The 22,337-nt window shown below is 40.6% G+C and overlaps 1 protein-coding gene across 1 annotated transcript in view; it reads right to left on the bottom strand.

Moving 5' to 3' along the window:
• Nucleotides 1-22,337, bottom strand: part of sorcs1 (sortilin-related VPS10 domain containing receptor 1) — a gene marked incomplete at both ends in the record, with an annotated part of 180,885 nt that overhangs the window by 72,402 nt on the left and 86,146 nt on the right. The window contains one exon of the mRNA XM_079277758.1: nt 297-364. Within this exon, the coding sequence (XP_079133884.1) occupies nt 297-364 (68 nt within the window). The remainder of the gene's footprint in view (nt 1-296; nt 365-22,337) is intronic.

A 22,337-nucleotide genomic window follows, 5' to 3' on the forward strand; every position in this document is an offset into this window, starting at 1 on the left:
AGGGATTTTGGGTGCCCACAGACATTAAACTGATTGAAGACATTCGGCTACTCAAACTTGCCATTTGAAAAATATCTTTTTGACCTCTTTCTCAAACTTTGGATGTTTCTTTAATTCACAATATGAGATCCTTGTGAACATTAGTATTCGTTATTCCTGGGAGCAGTGCTGGGAGCAGTTCAAACTACAGGAATACAATAAATATATAAAACAGTCCCATCTGGCCAATTTGTCATGTCGACCTCCTTAACTGCTCTAGGCCTATCTAGAAATGTCATGTAGTGTGAGAAGCTTACCTCCATAATGAACTCTCTGTCACACTGTTGAGGTTGAAGTCAAAGAGTTTGGTCAGCATCAAAATCACCTGCAGAACAAGATAAGGGTCGCAGTCAATACACAGGCCTATTGCTCAAATGTTGCTGAGCAAGGTAAACAGTATCAAACCAGAATTGACAAACAACAAAAGACCCTTGTATCCATCAAGGTAGTTTGGTCTTTGAAAAATCTTTCTCCTGTAAAGTAATTATCAGACAAAACCATGGATTGCTTTATAATATGTCTGCATGAATATTTAAGGAGAGGTCACTCAACCCAGACATCAGACACAAAATGTTGGCAAACCACGGATACGTTGAATGTCTCTGAGCCAGAGATACGTTGCATGAATATGTTTGGTATCAGCCTCGTATCACGCTTGCAGAAACACGCAATGCCACGTTGTGAAAAGATTGTTTAGGTTTAGGAAACAAAACTACTTGGTTAAAATAATGTAACAACGTAACTACCGTGAATACGTTATATTCTGTTGGTGGGATTTTGAAGGTCCAATTGTAAAGATCCTCAATGGATCTAATTGCAGACTGGTTGACCAGGCAGCCGGCCCATAGGACAAGATATATTCATTCACCTCATGCACTTCATGATTAAGTGTCACATTTTTTTGTATCAACACATCAACCTTCCACTTCAGTCAATCATAAACACTTGCTTACAATATTGTGACTTTTTTTTCCAATCTCACTCAAATGTCCCTCCCTCTCTCTTACAGTCAGGGTGAACGCTGGTATAACAAAAATGGGGGATTTATGCATCTTGTCGCATACCTAACTTTAGTGGAACATGTTGGGTGAGGAATTCTTCTGCAGAGGCTCCAATTCAAAATACAACAAAACATCAAAGACGAAGACCTTGAGGGGTTGAGACCAAGTCAAGACAAAGACCAGAGCACTGCACACTCCTCAAACTGATCTGAAAGACCCACTTTCCCATTGTAAAAACACCCAGAGAAAACAAATGAGGACTCCTCTTCTCTCGTCAAATACTGTATGCTGTACATGTGTGTGTATGTATAAGTGTACATTGAGAAACGTCAGATAATCGCCAGGTGTTGCAGAGGTGAATTGTACGTGGGAATTCTCTTTTGTTTTCTGTGAGCATCCACAGTAATGATACAAATAAATGAGACAATGCACAGGCAGTTTAGTGGTATCGATCAGTTGTGGTCAGGTGTCAGTGTTTCCCCACCTGGTGTCTACACCCACTCCACTCTGTGAGCTGCTGAAAGCTCCAATGACATTTTTGCCATGTATACTACCATACATTATTGCTTAATGTGATCCCCCACTAATTGTTTCAAACTCATTACTTTATTATATTAAATTGATTCTAAACACTCCACTGTAAATATTCCTGATGCCGTTAACACCCTCAAGGTGCACGGGATGAGGGAAAGTGGGTCAGCCAAAGTCTTGAGGGAAGAACAGAAGCAGAAAACATCACATTTTGCTTCGAGCATAACAGAAGTAAAGCGGCGCGGAAACTCACAATCTATTTACTTTGTGACTGGAGGTGTATTTGAAATGAATACAATTTAGAAGGAGAGGAAAATGAAATCTTCACAGGGCATGCTGCAGTTTCAGTTCAATATAGTCCCTTTTAACAGTTGTGTAGTGCTTATACTTCTCTTGCTCATGAGTGATGTTTCATTTTGTGACTTTTTATGACTTGTGTGACTTTGTGAAACAGTTCCACCACAGTGGGGTTCCTGTGAGTACAAGCAGAACAGATGCACCTTGGGTAGTGAAATTACATTGCGAGGTTGGGGCTCCTGTGATCAAGCGTATTAACATCTGCAGCGCCAAAAAAGTCAGGGTTCTGGAGTGTTGTTGAGGGGTGTGTTGTGGAAAATAACCACAAGTAGTAAAAAGGCATTAAGAGTGATTCAGGAAGGAGCTGGGCGTTCTCAGTGTGGGCAGGTTTATTCTGTGGAATGAATAACCTTAAATGTCCGGACTAGACCTTTGCATGCTAATGACTGACTAAGTCCGTTTCGCTGCCCAGCTGGAGGCTGAATTCACACTCGCACCACGCAGCTTCTCTCTTCTTTCTCTGGATACCCTCACTTTCCTTTTACCCACTCCTCTCCTTAGTTCTTTCTCCCGACATATTTCAACACCATTTTCTCCTGCAAGTCTGTGTGTGAGAGAGAGAGAGAGAGAGAGAGAGAGAGAGAGAGAGAGAGAGAGAGAGAGAGAGAGAGAGAGAGAGAGAGAGGTGAGGGTAATGGTGCAATTATGGTTTTAGGCCAATTAGGCCAGTGGGCTTGTCCTCCTGTAAATACTTGTCCTCCTGTAAATACTTCGATGGGGCAGCAGACACGGCCGATGGACAGACACAGTTTGGAGACGTGCAGAGAGCATGGAGGCATCAAGAGGATGTGGCTGTGTGTTACAGTTTGAGAATAGAGACGCAGTGATCAACAGATGCTTCAAAATACTGCAGTTACAAGCCTCATGTAGTTACAGTTTGTAAAGGATTGTACTGTACTGCTGTCCTGATCGTACAGTGAGTGTTACAATGTGAGTGTGTGTTTTTACGGAGGCTGCATAGACCAAATGAGAGAAGATGGCATCTTAGATGCATATGCCCCAAACAACAACCAGAATGATGCCAGCAGTGTCTGCCATGAGTCAAAGACATCTGACTTGGAAGAGTAGCTTCAGGATCACCAGTCAGCCCTCTGCCTGCTACACTCAAGATAACAAGAGAAACAAACAGCAAGGACATTTGTTAAGTTTCTGAAGAAAAAGTTAAAGCTGCAATCTGTGACTTTCTCCACATTCTTACTGCAGCTACCGTGTCAGAGCAGCTCGTGTTGCATGCATGAAGTTGGCTCACCTCATTGTTGTTGGTGAAATGAACCGATGTACATACAAGGACGGACGGACGGACGGTTATGACTGTCCTCTGCACCAGAGGCATATAAAAGCCCATCATTGGTACAAAGTTACCTGCAGCATTACTGGCTCACTGTGCGTTGCAGCAGCTTTGAAATGTCTGTGGTGGAAAAGGCAAAAGCACTCATGCTTATCTTATCAGTATGAGGATTCAGGTTATTGTTATTAATAATGAAACAATATCATTTTTAGATTATATGCGCCAGAGACCATCACTGAACAAGGTGATTTATGCTCCGTTGGTCTGGAATCTAATTCATGGATATGATCACTTGGATTAAAATACAGCATTCCACTATGTAATACGTAACATATTTTATGAATTGTATAACTTGGAATACTCAACTTGCTACACAATACATTTTTTTTTCAGATTGCTGTGGAAGAGTCTCACATTTTCACACATCTCCACTCAGTCCACTCCATAGTAACAACATATCTCAATTTTCTTCAAGGTTGTTTGTGAACAGCTAACCTAATAGGTGCACACATTCCTCTTTCCAACTCTACGCACCTTTACAGACGGTTACTGTATTATTTATTCCCGTTTCAACTGTTTATGCGCGTTTCAAACACAACTACGAGTGTGGGCTTGTTTTCTGTTTGGGACTAAAAGAAATGTTTGAAACAATACAAAAATGTATATATACACAATTGTTAAGAACACACTTGGTGTTGTCCTGGTTGTTTCCATCATTATCGGATTCATCCTTTGATAAAAAACCCACAATTCTGAACAATTGATGAGCTTCTGTGTTGCACATGATTTGGAAGGATAAAGAGTTCACAGTTCAAAGACAGAAACCTTGGATGCATCTCAGGTTGTTGTTTAGCAGCTTTCCAAGCGCAGAAAGAAAGTGCAGCGATATTAGTCATGCGAAGGGAAGCCTCTGCTCCGGGTGGGGATCAGTAACAACTGTGTCTGTGCAAAGCTTTAGGTGTTTAAAATATTTCCCCATTATTTCTTTTTAATCAAAAGTATGCCTTTGCTGCTAGCAAACACTGTTATCTCCTATACTGCTTGATAATTGTCCTTGGATGGAGGAGAGAAAATATCATCATGCCCGAACATGCATATACAAACAACGATTATCATTTCCTGGGGCATAAGAAGGCAGAATAAACAAATATGAAATGCGGAATATTAGCACACATTCTGATGCTCCCAGAACAGGGAAATGTGTCGTGTTCATGTTCTGCAAGGAATTACTGCAAGGCATTTGTTTTTTCGCACATCTCATTTTTGTAACCCCGTGAGACCAGATTTCTCCAGGGGAACAGATATTTTTGGCACCATTTCATTACAGGAAGAAGAAGAGAATGATCCAAGCGCAGAAGGCGACGGGGAATGAAAAAAAGTTTCTCGCCACTGATGTAGCTGTTTTGAAGTTACATTTTTAATCAGAAAATGAATTCTATAATGATGTCTCAGAAAGGGAAAACACACTGCAATACACATGCAGCATAATGATGTAAACAAGTTGTACCTGCCGACATTTCCGAATACCTCAAACTGTCAGGCTCATGAGCATCATTCCTCTCTGTGGATTAGCCTGTCACATCTTCCTTTGGAAGATTCACTACTTGTGCCTATCGCTAATATAAAAGTGAGATATACCTAGGAAACAGGTTTTCAGGTGCTTGTCGCATATCTAAAGATAATATCTCTTCATCGGGATCAAAATTTATCAAGCCTGTCGGAGGTGTGTATCCCAGAGAAGTTACACTGTTGCATTACTAATGTTCAGCAATGCGGGCTGCTTGTTAGCCAGCAGATGATCGGCCTTCTGTGGCCTCATTTAGCCTGATTTCTTTCGGTGTTCATTACAATGACAGAACCAGTAGCGAAGCACAATTTAAACATGCTCCCTCACTGTGGACTGTTACGTTATGCCATCATATCATCCAAAATCTCATTGCTCCAATTTATTTTTCTCGAGATGAAAGACAAGTCTTTCTATTTTTGATTCTGTCGGAGCAGATTCTTTTTGGAAGTGTGATGTTTGCAGGGACGCTCATAGAATACTGAGGAAGCCGAGCTTTGTGACTGTCTGCAGCTTCATGTGCTGCTCGTTTGATCCATGCAGGCCTGTCACCTGTGTTGTCTTTGTCTTCTGTTGATGATGTGGTCTTAAAGTTCCCGCTGGCTATTTCCCTTGATCTTTAGCTATTTTCTCCAAATTCGTTGTTAACCCACTTTGGATTCAGTGTGTGAAAATGATTGCAGTTAAGGAGCTGATCTCTCAAGTGTGGTGTTGCTAATGCATTTCAAAACGTGAAAGGCTTAAGGAAGACATGAAGGGGATGTCAACTGGTAATATGTATTAAAAGTATGCAGAAAAAGGATTAAATGTACATTATGATAACACATCATGAGGTTTTAGGGATGTGACACAGTACGATAGAGCTACAAGTCTCCTCTTCATTGAGTTCAAGAGTTTACTATTGCATTAATTATGTACTGAAAACTGTGTCCATGTGCAGATGTGTATAAATTGCCGTATAAGCTCTACATCATTCTGGAACTCTCACATGAATAAACATTCTACTTTCATACTTTCTCTCACATGCCTTTATTTTCACTTCCTTTCCACAGTCAATTTATACAGTATTTTCACATATATATATATACACACACATTCATTTATACATACACATCTTGTGTTGACGCACATACTGCTAAATGATTAGCAGCGCTGCCATATACAAATCTCCCCGAACGCAAGAAACTGTCTATCTCTACTTTAAGCTGCCAGAGTCGAGGACAAGTGCAGATAATAGATCCAACACCCACAGACATCGCCACTGTTAAGCGGTCTGGTATTGGTCTTTAAAACCTCATGTTTCACCGAGTGTGCTCTCCCCGTAGCAGGGGAGGAACAGGTGAAGTGAAGTCTAAGTTGTGGACAGCGGTTAAACTAGTGAACAACACGCTAACTTGCTGACGGATTCAGTGTTGGTGTGGTTTTGTCAGAGCTAGAACAGAGAATATTCACCTCTTGGGGCCTAGCCCTATTTATTCGGCCTCTGCTTGAAAATTGCATACCCATACTAAAAAGAGTGTATTTCTGGAACTACAAGGTCTATTTGAATACTTTTGATGGTACAATAAAGGTAACACTTGTGAGATTTGTTCAGATGTGTACATATTAGTCTATCTCTTACTGGTTAAGAGTAAATGTAGATGGCACACAGCTCAAATTGAAAAGTTTTAGGTTCGCCTAAAAAAAAAAAACTTTTATTGTTATTATTCCTTTGGAATGATGCAGCTGCAAGCCTAAAACGTCTTCCAAATCATAGCACAACATGTCAACAGTCTCTGTGAAAAGTTTTACTTTGATAAAGTGAAGCAGAACAAAATTAGAGAGGTTTTAGTACAGAGAGATCAGGCGAGGTCACCCAAATTGTCATTTTGGAACCAGCTGTTCCATTGTAATTGTATAGACTATATAACTATATATTTCACTTGTTTTATCACTAATAGTGTTCAATCTATCCAAATACAGCAGTTTGGCTTCATTTTGAGAGCTATAATCAGAGCCTGTTTGTCTCTCTGATCCATGGAGCTGTCTCGTCTGAATTCCAGTTTCCCTGTGTCTATGCAGGCCTATCTCAGCCTGTCATTGGTAGATTTCAGTCAATGAACCCTCCTTTGACGCATCAGAGTCCATAGAATTGAGCTGGGACAACATGGGATTGATTGACAGAATCGTTAGCCAGTCAGAATCAAAACCGCGCCGTCCCTCGCGAAGCGTAAAATCCGATATGCCGAAAGTCCCCAAGCTCCCCTAAGTTAGATTGACCCCCCTTTCTTCAAGGAAACACTTCAATGACAAACAGGATAGACGTTGAACACATATTTGAATGGAAATAACCGGGAATTGATCCGTTCTCTTCACGAAATCAGCTCACGGTGAGAAGCATTTATGATTATTATTGCTAAAGCGATTTGTGGTTCTGGTGCTTGTTTGCTCATAGCTCTGTAACGGAATCTGTGTCGAATTCTCTTGCTTTCTGATTTCTGAGCTTGCCGAGTCATGGCGAAAAATACGTGATATTGTGGTACCCGAAACTGTCTCCAAGTCCTCTGCCAGCTTTGACACAATCGGCGAAGTTAAAGAGCCCTGCCCGTCCCCCACCTCCACCTCGGCTCCACAACCATCCTCTGTCTCCCCTACGTGATAAAGGCAATAATTTATGTCTTCTGGGTCCAGGCTACAAGGCTAATGACACCAATGACTCCAGGAAAAGTCGGGGCCCTGTATGCAGCTAGCCTTCTCAATTCCTGTCCTGATAGTTTGTAGAAAAAGAAAGGTGAGGCTGCGAAGAAACAATAGTAAACCTGCAAACTTAACATACATTCCTCGTCAGCCTGTCCAAATAAATTGGGCAAAGAAAGCTTTAACCACATTAAACTTAGCTTTATTAAATGTCAGGTCTCTGTCAGGAAAAACATTTTTAATCAATGGTTTATTGTTAGGCACAAACTGGATATTTAGTTTTTCACTGAAACATGGTGAAATCAAGATAACAGTGCAGCTGTTCTTATTGAATCAACACCTCACAACTTCAGTTTCATGAGCGAAACAAGAGCGCATAAGAAAGGAGGTGGAGTTGCTGTTTTATTTAATGATTATCTTCAATGCAAGCAGATGTCCTTTGGTCATTTTAGTTCTTTTGAATATGTGGCTCTGAATTCCACTCAAGCTTTATTCCTAAACATTTACAGACCGCCTAAATACTGTGCAACCTTCTTTGATGAGTTTACTGAACTGCTGTCTATAATCTGTATTGATTTTGACTGTGTTGTTATTGTTGGTGATTTTAATATCCATGTTGATAATCCCCAGGACAGAGAGTCTATAGAACTATGTGGTGTCCTTGATAACTATGATCTGACTCAGCATGTGACAGGATCCACCCACAACGGAGGGCACACTCTGGACCTCATCATTACCAAAGGTGTAAACATTTCCAAGGTCGCTGCGACCGATGTTGCACTCTCTGATCATTTCTGTGTTTTCTTTGAGTGCAATCTCCTTGCACACAAATGTCCAAACCGAGGTTGTGACGAAGCGTTACATCTCTGAAAACACCAATGAACTATTTATTCAGAAGTTCTCCTCCACACCAGCCATCTCTTGCATCTCAGTCAATGAGCTTGTAGATGGCTTCAATTTTAAAGTAAAAAATGTTATTGATGCCATTGCACCCACTAAAGTGAAGGTTGTCTCGGGTAAGCAATTATAATTTGGAACTTAGAAATGCAAGGCAGTCCTTCTCTGACATCGTAACCAAAAACAATAACAATACACACGTCTTATTTGCTACCGTCGACAGGCTAACAAACCCTCCAGTGTCTGTAGCTACTGCGCTCCAATCCACCTGGGCATGCAATCAATTTGCCTCCTTTTTTACTGACAAAATTCTGAAAATTAGACAAGCAGTCAGTGCCTCCACACCAAACACAGGTTATGCGTTGTCCCCTTCTCTCCATTCAAATATCATGACAAAATTTCATTCAATCGACCGTAGAAGCCTATAATACATTATACAACATCTGAAGTCATCCTCCTGCTGCTTGGATATTCTACCAACACACTTTTTCAAAAATATTTCAAACTGCATGACCACTGATCTTTTACAAATTGTAAACACATGCCTTCTCTCAGGTGTCTTCCCACAAGCCCTAAAACTGCAGTTATTAAACCACTCCTAAAGAAGGCTAGTTTAGACTCCGCAACAATGAAAAATTATAGGCCAATATCAAACCTCCCATTTTTAAGTAAAATAATTGAAAAAGTGGTTTTCCAACAGCTGACCAACTTCTTGACCGTAAATAACTGCTTTGATGTCTTCCAGTCAGGCTTTCGACAGCACCACAGTACTGAAACTGCTCTTGTTAAGGTTTTCAACGACATCCATGTAAACACAGACAATGGCAGAAGTTTAGTCTTAGTATTACTAGATCTCAGTGTTGCATTCGACACGGTCGACCATGCCATACTCCTAGAAAGACAAAAAATCTGGGTGGGACTTTCTGGCACAGCACTTAACTGGTTTGAATCCTACTTGAAAGACAGAGAATACTTTGTGTCTGTAGCTAATTACACATCAGAGCTGACTAAAATGACATGTGGTGTTCCCCAAGGTTCAATACTGGGGCCTCTTCTGTTCAACATCTACATGCTTCCACTAGCTCAGATAATGGAAAACAACAAAGTGCATTATCATAATTATGCAGACGACACACAAATCTACATGACTATGTCACCAGGGGACTATAATCCCATAAAAGGGCTGGGTAACTGCATTGAACAAATCAACAACTGGATGTGCCAGAATGTTCTTCAATTAAACAGAAGTAATTGTTTTTGGTACCAAGGACGAACGATTGAAAATCACCGCTCAGCTTCAATCACTGATGTTAAAACCCACAAACCAAGCCAGAAATCTAGGTGTAGTTATGGATTCAGACCTGAACCTGAACAGCCATATCAAGACAATTACAAAATCAGCCTACTATCACCTGAAGAATATATCAAGGATTAGAGGATTTATGTCTCAACAGGATTTGGAAAAACTTGTCCACGCATTTATCTTCAGCAGACTGGACTACTGTCACGGTGTGTTTACAGGTCTCTGTAAAAAGTCAATCAGAAAGCTGCAGCTGATTCAGAATGCTGCAGCTCAAGTCCTCACTAAGACCAGGAGGGTGGATCACATCACCCCAGTTCTGAGGTATTTGCACTGGCTTCCTGTCCAACAAAGAATTGACTTTAAAATCCTGCTGTTGGTTTACAAAGCACTGAATGGTTTAGGGCCAAAATACATCTCTGATCTGCTGCTCTACCTTATGAACCATCCCGACCCCTGTTCCCAGAGTCAGAACTAAACATGGAGAAGCAGCGTTCAGTTTTTCTGCTCCACATATCTGGAACAAAGTCCCAGAAAGCTGCAGGTCAGCTGAGACCCTCAGCTCCTTTAAATCAAGATTGAAGACTTTTCTGTTTGCTGCTGCCTTTAATTGAACCCGATTCAATTCATATATCAATCAATTTCCTGCATTTCTGCATTTTATTTCTTACAGTATTTTTATGTTTTAATGACTGTTTTTATTGTTTCAATGAATGTTCTTAATTGTTTTTAAATCTCCTTTTCTTTTGCCTTATGTTTTGATGCTTTTAATGGTTTAATGTGAAGCACTTTGAATTACCTTGTTGTTGAAAATGTGCTATACAAATAAACTTGCCTTGCCTTGCCTTACATCTTCTAGTTGAGTATATTAGTTGGGTAGAATTGTGTTTGGAGTGTGTAAAATGGCTTACATGTTATTGTTGCTCAGACTCTCTTCTTTAACTGGGTATGTAACATGTGTGTAACATTCATTATATTCGTTTCTGAAAAGTGCATTCTATGACACTCTCTTCGCTAAACTTTCTCGCTGGAACCCCAAATGGTCCTCGCTCGGTACTCAAAGGTTAGAACAGATCCTCATTGTTCTCCGTGAAGTTTGCTGGAAGTGATATCATGTAGCCCTGGTGGGTTTTATGAGGAGTTAGCACTGCGCCAGACTCCGTTTAAAAAGAGAAACTTTTAAATTCTACAGTGTTTGTCAGCAACCTGTCCTATGGTAACTCAGGGAGTTTGGTGTGTGCTCAGTGTATGCAGTGAACACACCAGTCATAACGTTGTTTTAATGAAAGCTCAACTTCTGGTATTCTTTAGCACAGTTTTGGCGAACCAGCGTTAAAAGTGAGTTATTTTCTGTTTAAATAGGTGCTGTGCTGTGCATCTAATTTATGCCGATGTGAAGAGTGGTTCATGTAGATCTCAAAGTGCTAAATATTTGAAAAGTAATTGATACTTAAAGAAACTTTTAACTTTCACTTTTCAAAAGTTGAATTTGAGAACAGAGTTTGGTGTGGTGATTTGTTGTTGATCTGTTTTTAAAAGGGAAATGTGTTTGTTTGAATTTTTCAGTGCAAAATAGTGTTAATGTCAGGATCCAGGATCCCTGTCTGACCTGACGCCTCCCATGGCCACACCCTTGAGTGTGCACAGCTGAGGACACTCCAGCTGATCACCTCCTGCTGCCTGACACACCAGACTCAGGGCCCACTAATGAGTCTCCTGGCACTGCATAAGCTCTGGCCCTGCAGTCTGGGGTTGTCAGGTCGTACCGTCTTTCACCCGCGTCAACCCCGTGGCGTCCTCTGCCCTCCTTGTGTGTACGGATTACACTCCGCCGCTCTGCCCTCCTTGTGTGACACGGACTACTCTCGGCGTCAAGCTGCCAGCCCTCCGGTGTCGAGCCACGGGCCTCACACCGTCGCTCTGCCACTCTGGTGTCGGACCACGGGCTCCACACCTTCACACATTCGAAATAAAACCTGTTCATAGTAACTTCTGTCTCCTGTGGTCTTGCGTTTGGGTCCTACCTGCGAACTCCCACATAACAGTTAAAGACCAACAGGAAAAAATAATCTTGAGCTTGAAATAAATATCGCCCACTCTGATGGATGTCTTCATTTTTTGCTGACTGCTTATGGGGCAAACAGAGAACCATGTGGACGTTTTGTAAGTTATGTCCTCTTGCCTCTATCTGTGTCAACATCAAGACAGATTATGATCCTTTAAAATTCTTTCAAACTCATTTAAATACGCAGGTTGTCCTTGTGTTTCATGTCCTCCTTCCATCAGAGAGAGGCCCAGAATGTTTGCATGTGAGGCCCAGATTGAAATATGGACTCATATTTTATGTGTACTTGCCTGTCTTAAAAATTGTCAACTTTAAGGGAGTGTTATGCCTGCATAGAATGTATATTTAGGTGATTTATCACTGTTTAGTGCTTTGTCATAAGGGGGAGATAACACTCAACACAATTATTGAAAATAAATCCATGGACACCTGCTGATAACAGACACAGCATCACTCCAAGTGAATTATGTGATCCTGCACTGAATAAAAAGCTATAAAACAACCTTGTTTAACTTGTAAACTAGGTTACTCACATAGTAAACCTAAATCCTGTGTCAGACAAATATTGTCGCCCTATTCTGATCATTGGAACGAACAAACTGAATATGTGAATTTGAATCATATTTATTTAGCATATTTAGCTGTTTCACAAGGATGTTTTTCAAAAGCAGGGATAAATAAAAAGCAAGGACCCAAGTGCTGCTTGTAGACACTTAACTTCTGTGAAGTCTGTGAGAAGTGCTGAAGGCGCTGCTTTGCTCCACAGATAGAAAGCATGTAATGGAGAGAAGCTGCTGGAACCTGGAAAATACATTGTGACAATCAGGGAGATCTCCGTCACGTCATCGTTTCAGCCAGATGGAACCAGAGGAATCTTGCTGCCAGTAGATTCATTACTTAAATTGGCATTGGCAGGAGAACCTCTGGTTGGCTAATTGTTTATTAGGCCTATAAAGGAATGTGTGATAACTTCATCCAGCAAAGATACCGCGGTAACAGAGGAAAAATAAAATGTGTCAACTTTCTCAAACAGAATTAGACCCGATTGATTTTTGCTTGATTCTTTCCAGTTTGGACGCTTTAGGGCTGGGTAGCTGTTGCCTAAGGCGATGCTAGATTAAAAGAAACCCCCTTAGGACCCGCCTGAAGAGCAAACCGATGGTGGTAACTAACAAGCTCTTATGTTTCCCCAATATCTCTCCCTTTGTTCCCATTATTCTGAATTAAAGATTCCCTATTCTCACCATTTGCATATGATTAGACAAGGCCGTGATGAAAGAAGAAGCACTTCTTCAGAACGACTCACCTTGCCTCCGCTAATCAACACAGACAACAATGCAGAACTGACACTGACCTTCTTTTGTTTTTTGCCTATCATTCTGTCTCATCAAAGCGCCATGTAAATTGCTCTTGCACATGCAATTAGTATAGATGTAATTCACTTGCGTGGGATATCTGTGTTACGAGAGACTGACAGTGTTTAAAGTGATCTACAAGATCGACAATTAGATAGATGATAAAACAAAAGACGAACAGGCTTTACAAGAAGGAAGAGTTGTTGTAGTAGAGGAATGAAAGCTGAATGAGACCTTGTCTCAACGCCATACAAATGAGATGATCAGGCATCGTCCCCCGGGAGCCTGGGAAGCAGCCCTTTTCACACATGTACTGCAGCTGTATCAGTAGTCAGATCACCTAATGTACAGTATGTGATGCAGCTGTTGATTTTAAATACAGATACAGCTTTTAAGGTCAAAACCAAACTGTCAGATTTTACATGAGTTACCAGTAATTGAGTAGCCATTGGCATTTGATCTATCTCCTCATGACATGAATTCAACCCAGCCCACACAGGAAGTCATTCAAGGCCAGGCTGTGGAGCCAGCCGCGGCGGCCTTGGCTGCCGAGTGCATGTACAAGCGGAGGCAGAAGGCATGCTGGCTCCCCTATTAGAGGAATAAATCCAAGGACAAATGAGAACGCTTGGCAGGACTGAAAGTAAAAGAAACGCAGGCAAATTAGAGGAATTGAGTCATTTCTCTCTTTAAGTATCTGTCGAAGCTCAGTGACTTCCAACCACATAATCCATTTACAGACGGTGGTGCCAGAACCATTGATGTGGTGTCATTACCTGCACGTTAATGGAGACCGCACGGGTAAACATGATCAATGTCCATCTGCTGTGGTCTGTCAGCATGGCGTAAATGACCAGGGGCCTACAATGTGAACCTCAGGTCAATGCAACGGATGGGCTTCTCCCACCGCTGCGATTTTATGGTCCTCACCTCCCAAGATAGTTATAATCCTTCAAAAATAATGATTTGATTGATTACCATTGATGGCAATATGGCTGGGAGTTATAAGCAATAGCAATTTAATTTAAAATATTGTATTCTGTGGTTGCCTTTCTCCATTTGAATTCAATTAAATTCCATTTATTTGTATTGCCCAAAATCACGAATCACAAATATGCCTCAGAGGTGAGGGCATTAGTCACGTCGTATTATGAAAATCCTGCAAAATACACTGCATTCTTAGTTATGTTTTGAGGAAAACCTTTTTTCTCCTGAATTATGTTTATTTTTGTTGCATTACAAATATGTTTCTAATCACAGTTCAAAAGTCAGCATAGTAAGGAGGTGCTGGTGGATGGTGGGGTCAAACTAACACAGGACTTTCACACAGCACACCTCTGTTCATGTCCCGTGTGAAACCAAAAGTCAATATGAACTTAATTGAATTCACATCCATCACGTAATGTAACAAACATTGTTATTTTAAGCCATCCATGATGTTTTTTACTAAAGCTACTAAAATTATATTTGTTTCGTTTTTTATTTACTTTGTTTAAATTAACAACGTTAACGAGAAAATACGTTTCCCTTGAAAAGTAAATGAAAATGCATGTTAGTTGTATGGGGAAATTATTTTGTATGAGACAGGATTGAACAGCTGATCATGTAAGCCACTTCAGAGGACAAGCAGCCTTGCTATCAGAAAAACATCCTGTTTGTCTTGTATGCGATTCCATTCAGGGGAAAATAATAAATGTTGGTAGTTTTATCACTAAACTTCTTGTCATACTGAAGAATGCGTGTTTTTGTTCAGATTCGACTGACTTATGACTATGAAGAAGGGGTGCAAGTTAAATATTTAGCTTATAATTATGCACCTGAACCTAATGCTGACCTCCAGTATTGCACATATACACTACAATGAAATGATTTGAGCTAACAATCGGTTAGAAACAAACAGACAAATCCCTCTCAAAAAATAACTCAAAGGAAATGCGATGATGTGTGGGAGGAATCCTCCTGGTCGACAAGAGAGAGTGATTGATTGTTGACCTGCCAGCCGCTTTATAGTTTTTAATGGTATTCCTAACACCATCCAATTACTTACTGTGGTATCATTGGAGCTTGCACCACTGAGTGGATGCCATTGGAAAGTTCAAAATGGACTTCTTCCAAGTTAATGCATAAATTAATAAGTGGTTGACTAGGAGGGTATTGTGGAGTCTATAGCAGAACGTAGAGCGCAGTTATATTTAGTTATTGTGGATTTTTGTACTTTTTTACTTAGTTGATAATCTTTACTGTTTATTACTTATTTATAATACTTGCTGCGCTTGTTTCTTTTCTTTTTTTTTTTACCATGTAGCTTGTTTGCACTGTCCACTTTGCTGCTGTGATCCTGTAAATTTCCCCACTGCGGGACTAATAAAGAATTATCTTGGCTTATCTTAAGACTCTAAATACAGCTCTGCCATGGACAACAATACACTACAGAGTTATTGGTAACTGTAAATAAAATATATTCATTCACTGTTAAATAATATGCGCTATACTTGTAAAGCTTATATTGCGGAGTTGTGAGGTCACTGTAAGTAGGTCAAAAACGCAGAATGGGGCATTCCGTCACCCGTTCGTACGATAGGAACAGATACAGTGGCCCTGAAAGTAACGCTTGCTTAAACCACCAGATTAGGGCAGAAACTGCCATCGAAATGAGTAAGAGAAGAGCTCTTTTTATCTATTCACAGAGACTTCGAAATAGTTTAGAACTGCACTCCTTTCATTTTCTTCACCTTAAGTGTTAACAATATGCTGTAGATCAACATTTCACACACACTGACGTTCCAGAGAAGGCAGGTTTCGGACATGAGCCAGTGTGGATGAAGCTGTCCAGAGCTCCATCAGGCCATTTGAATGCTAGAAACAAATCCGCCTCTGCTTTGATTTTGACCAATGGCTCCACAAGGAGAACCAGATGGACACACCTGCGCACTCTGCTATAAGCGCTCTTTGGTTTCACTTTTGGCACTCTTTGCTTTTGCTAGGGTCCGTGCACGTTTAACTGCTGGACATAATACTTCTGTCACAAATAAATCTTATTGCTTGAATTGAGCTAAATGCCTCGATCTCAGTCTGTTAACTCGATTTTCATTCTTAACATAACCATAACTTTACACTCTGTAATCTGCAAGTATATTTCTTGCTTACTGTGGCTTCCTATAGCAAAAAGCAAAGGCTCAGCTCACCTTTGCTCACTAGAGATGAGTGGAGTGAACCAGTGGGATTCTCTGGTCAGCTGAAACTAACCGAGGGAAAGAGTCCTCAGGGAAGCTCTATGCAGATTATGGACAGAGCCATTACCAGCTGCCACGTGTATGTATAGTTTTTATCAATAATGACGTATTGAACAATAAAACTAGCAATCTGACCTTGTATCACATGTTTTATTTTTGCTCGCAAAGGTGAGGATTGAATGGATGAGTTTGGACTCGTCCGTAAAATGACTGAAAGCTCCGGACAAGATAATGTGCCTTGGTCTGACTAATGCATTGGATTCGTAGGCACAGAGCCGCCCCTTTCCATAGACTTGATGAAATGAAACGTATCCAGAGTATGATCAATTCAGAAAGTGAATCTGTAAAAGGTCATTGCTCAATGTTTTCAAATAGTTATGAGCAGATTGATTTGTGGGCTTTGACAATCCCCTGGTAAATCTGCACATTTTTGCTGAGTAAATGACATTCTCAAATGTTCTCCATGGTTGGAGAAATATGAATGGAGTGGCTTTAAAATTCAGCTTCAGCACATGTATTCAGTGAAATGTAATTACTGTTGTGTATCCAGGAGATATTGTGATTAGAAAAGGGCGTACGAGCGCCGAAAGGAGCTCAACATTCAAATAATTTCCTTTCCTCGCCAAACTTGCCTTATCAGCATTTACGTATAATCTGCCTGATCAATTTCACTGTCTGCATATTTACCTTCTATAATTAAAAAGTGGCCCCCCACTGAAGGAGGTGATTGTTACTCATGAGCGAGAACTCACAGCCAACAAGGACTTGTATAAGAAAGTAGTCACATTTTGGAATTCCTTTTCTGATGGCTTCATAATATCAATAAGACTGTCTGCAGGATGTCCTCAATTACAAGAAATGGCACTTGAGTCCAAAACTGTTGTAAACCCTGACTAGATACACAGACAGCATCCCTCAGCTAACATAGATAATGTCCTACACGGAAAAGTCAGAGAAGAACGTGCACATCTCTTGCAATTACATTACCTCAAAGCTTAGCATTCCTGGACGACCAATAATCTTAAATCATGGCCCTGCCGGACTAGAAACAACCTGGTCCCAGACCTCTGTATAGCCAACATCTCAGAGTTTTTTCAGGGATTGAAATAACTCCAACAAAACATGTAAAGTAACAGCACAATACACCTCGACATGATTTAAATACATATTTTATTTTAACTAATGAAATCTGATTGGCATATAATCAATCACAATATATGTGGAAATTGGTTATGAAACAATTATTTACTGACACAAACAGACAGAGTAATGTTGGAAGTCAAGTATTTACTCTCCTTCTAGGTCTGTTTGGTGTCTGCTGAAGGAGACATCTGTCTTTTTAGCTGCTAACTCCTCCACTATGTTCACCAGCTAGATGCTAACTTTGTGTATCTGCTGTTTGGTGCTAGGCATGTAGTGGAAAAAAAAACTGATGCTGTAGTGCCTTGAACTATTATTCTCTCTAATGTCCATCAGGGGGCGACTCCTCTGGTTGTACTTCTCTCTACTTCTCTCTTGATTTATTACCTCAGTAAACATTGTAAACATGAGTTTATGTTCTCAATCTCTAGTTTCAAGTCTTCTTCAATACAGCATGATGATCATTTAGTAAATGATGGTCCATTTAGAGTCATATAGACTATAAAGCAGGGTATGCTTTAGGGCGGGCTACTGTGATTGACAGATCACCACCACAGCGTTTTCCGGTGTGGAAGTTGTCCGATGTTTTTATCTTACTACTTTAACATTTTCACAGTGTGTTTTCACTTCATGAAAGTTAATTGTAGCACTTTGGTCACTTAAAAATGTCTTACTCATCATTTGGTTGTACTTAGCTCCGCCCTTTCGTGTCAGTTCTGGTTGCAAAAAAGAAGATGGCACAGCCAAAATGCCAAACTCCAAGCTTCAAAACCGGTATTTTTTTTACCAATAGTTACAAATGCATGCTGTTTTCACCATTTTCAAAACAGATACAATTAGGAAAGTGTTGTGCTGCTGGATTAGTGTGGACAGCACTTTGGCTCACATAAACACACCCACAGTCCTCTCAACGGAGCAGAAAATGAATGAGCAGCAGATGGTACAGTGTAGAGCTGTTCTTAAAGTAACTCTTCATGATAGGATGGACTTTGCATATCTAAAGTGAAGAAAAAGTTCCGTGCTTTGTAGGGGTGTAACGGTTCACAAAATTATCGGTGGGGTTCGATACAACACAGTGGTGCCACGGTTCGGCATGTCTTCAATACAGCAAAAAAGCAGAAATGCCAAATCCTCGTAGGTGAGACTCACAAGGCGGCATGTCTGAAGAACATGGATCTTCATCTCCATTCAGTAGTGAGGTAATGTGTCGTAATGCGTACCGAACTGTAAGCCTCAGACCGAACGGTTCAATACGAATACGTGTATTGTTACACCCCTAGTGCTTTGGTTAAAGGTATAGTTAGGATTGTGTGTGTGGTTGTGTGAGGTTCCTTTCCATAGCCAGTGTATTACTATAGTAAATGGAGTTTGGAGCACAGGAACAAAGCAATGTATTGACGTATTTTAGACACTAAACAAATCAATATCAGTTGAAGTGTACACTATATTTAGAATATTCTCACAGCTTTACCTTGCTGTCAGGCGGCCCTTTCTGACGGGAATTGAAGATGCTATATTGCTATCTTCATATACACCTGCTTTTACAAAAACAGTATAGATATGTTTCACTCTCGAACATATACTGATATTGATTGTTAAGTATACGTTTAGCTGCTGACCAGTCCACAGCAGTACATTGCTTTGCTCCCGTGCTGGTACTTAAATCTGTTTCTCCAAACTCTATGCACTGTAGGTCAGTGTTTTTCAATCTTTTCTGACCATTACATTAAAAAGATCCCGCGGAACACCAAGTTTTGTTTTGAAGTGACAGGTGTTTTGTTTCGAAATTACGTTTAAGCTTGCTCGGACCATGGTTGGATAGCTTTTCCCCACACACCAAGCATAACGGAGTCGGTGCAGTCTGATCCCCGGTGAAAGTGAATCCAATCGAAAGATCATTTTCCCTGTATTGCCTCGAGCTCACCGTTTATTTTTTCTTTTGACCACCACTCATACGAGGCTTTTTATCTGGGTTCGAATTTTGTCCAGGGCCCAGTTCAGAGTCTGCATTTTTCCTTTTCAAATATTTCTCCATCACTGTTCGTCTTGTCACCCAAACCTCTCCCGTGCATCATTTAATTCTACTGTTTTAAATGAACAAGATCATTAATGCGCTACCTACTGCCACCCACTGGCATGGAAGAATATTGAATTACTTAGCCAGCCACTATGTTGCAGCTCAGACGCTCAACAATGGCAAAGTATTTGCAGCAACTAAATAATATTTTTTTGGACCGATTGAATGAAATTGGACATTTTCCCACAGCACACCTGACGATCTCGCACCAGTGTGCCGTGGCACAGTGGTTGAAAATGACTGCTGTAGGTTATACACAGACTATGGTACCTCATACAACCCCACTACAATTAATGTGAACTGTCCCTTTAAAGAGTTTGTTACATGTTATTCTCTTTTAAGGTCTGGTGGGTTCATGCAGTAGACTGGACACATCTGGACTAAAGGGTTGAACATGTCAGTGCTTCCCTGGATAGTGAGCAGTAGCTCTGGGGTTTGAGGAGTGTGGTGGTGCAAGATTGGGAGGAAGTCTGTACGTTTTTTTGGGTTCTTTCTTCATGCTTACAATCTCCCACGTATATTCTCTGCTCTGCAATCGAGAGTCAATCTTCACAGTATGCTGCACCTCACTCTCCCTCCATCCAATTTCATTTAAGGTGGCAGCACCTCTCCTTCTACTTGTTTCCAGCAGGTTTCCCTCCACTGTCTTCCACCATTCCGTCCAATCATCCCCGTCTCTTTACGCATGGGATTCAATGGCAGGACCAGACCCATTTTTTACACTGATGTCTGGAATTAGGCAGACTTCTGTGGTGAGCTCGAGGCAAGAGCTAGCTGGAACCAGCAGAGCACAGTATGATTGTTGTAAGGAGCTCTAGCATGAGTCTCTATGGTGGCCACATGTGTCGGGACACAGAGAGAGGCCTCCTTCAGACTCCGAATAAGGTTTACGGCCAAGTATTTACAAGTGATTTGACTTGGTGTTTGGTGGATACAATAAACATATTAAAGAGGAAATAAAAATATTGTAAAAACAACAGAAAGAGTGCTGTAAATGTTAGGAATATAAGAATAGAATATAAATTAAATATAACAAATATACTATAACCAATACTTTGACAAATATGTACAATATAACTGTAATATGTACATTGATTGCATGAATACGTGCAGGCAGGAAGCCCGTCCAATCATTACATTTGGGATAAAGGAAATGATTGGATGGGCTTATTACAATCTTGCGACAGCCAATGACTTGTCAGAGCACTTCATTTATTAAATCCTTCATTAGAAATGTGTATTGTGATGCCACACGCTCGTGCATGTGCAGCCTTGTATGCATGCATGACCTATAAACAAATCGTAGATGCACACAAATCTAGGTTTGGGCGAGCGTTTCTATTTTCAAATCTTCAAATTGTGGTTACTCAAGATCGCCCCGAAGTGATCCGATCGCTAGAGGGCAGCAGCGCGGTTCAGCGTCCTGACAGAGCTTTGATATGAGAGAAAATGTATGCTCTCTGCAATTTAAAAAAGAGGTTGAACTTTTTTGAGTTGAAATATTTTAACATAGTGCTGCTCGTGTCCAACAACTTCACAGAGAGGCCTTAAACTTTTGCAGCAACATCAACGAAGAAGATCACAAGCAAAAGGATGGTTATGACATAATTTAGCTTGCAGTGAAGATAATTAAACAAATGCATACAGACGCTTGACGCCCAAGATAAATATTCTAATTGTACTGGTTTAAATAGTGTGATTAGAAACTGATTGGAATTACAAATTAGATTGAAATTAGATTGTTTGTGATAACCTTTTATAAATCACAAACAGAATTGACATGGCCAGCTTTGAACAATCTGTGAATGGAATGAACCAAATTAGTCCAATTACATTCATTATTTAGACTAATAACCCGACTGAAATGATGTCATTGAAAAGGTTTCACGAGACTGTGGAAAATGTGAAATTATACATCTCAAGGCGTTCAACCCTCTTGCAACGTTCTCTAAATGTGATCGAATCACTCCAGCAATGAAGGCAGAATTAATGAGCGGATTCTCAACGCTGTCTGGCTAAAAAAAACACTCTCTTCTTAATTCAGGATCATTCCCAAACAGAATAACATGTAAGGAGCAATTAGCAAGCGATTAGAGGACAAAAGACTGATGTTCTTATTACATTGTGTCTCTATTAATGCTAAGCTACTCTCAATGCCCATGAAATGAGACGGTTAATACAAAAAGTGAAGGAACAAGGAGCTCTACCGTCACCTCCAGTTCACTAACTGATGAAAGGAGAGACACACTGATAGAGCTAACACATATATACAGTAGTTGATCATCTACAACCTCGTGAAAATTTACGAAAGAATATCTCATTTATTTATTTTTTAGGCAGTTGCTTCCTGTAACAGTAGTTTAGACAGTGGATGATATGCAACATCAGACACCACGGAAGCCCCTCAGCATATTATACCTTCATGCAAGATCTATTTATTTCATCAAAATGTCATCCTTAACCTCCTTAACCCTGAGAGTCTTTCATTGCTGCCACAGCACATTTCTAAATATGTGTTGAATCCATTGGCTGTGCTTTTTGTACCGGCAGACACTCGCTTGTTTCACTGCATAGATCTCATTACCTAAAACCCTCAGCTCTGAAACAGAAGGTCAGGGATCAGCAAATCCTCGCTTCTGGCCAGGCTTATGATTCCATTCTGATGCAATTTTCCCTCTCCAATTCCCTGATTATCACACTCCCGCCCGCCAATTTGATATCTCATCTGTCGAAGTTCAGACACATTCACTCTGCTTCAATTTTCCCCGAGCTCTGGCACTGGCAAAGCATTCCACGGACCGCTTTTCCAAAACA

The sequence above is a fragment of the Melanostigma gelatinosum genome, assembly GCF_949748355.1.
Source record: "Melanostigma gelatinosum genome assembly, chromosome: 11".
Taxonomy (NCBI): Eukaryota; Metazoa; Chordata; class Actinopteri; order Perciformes; family Zoarcidae; genus Melanostigma; species Melanostigma gelatinosum.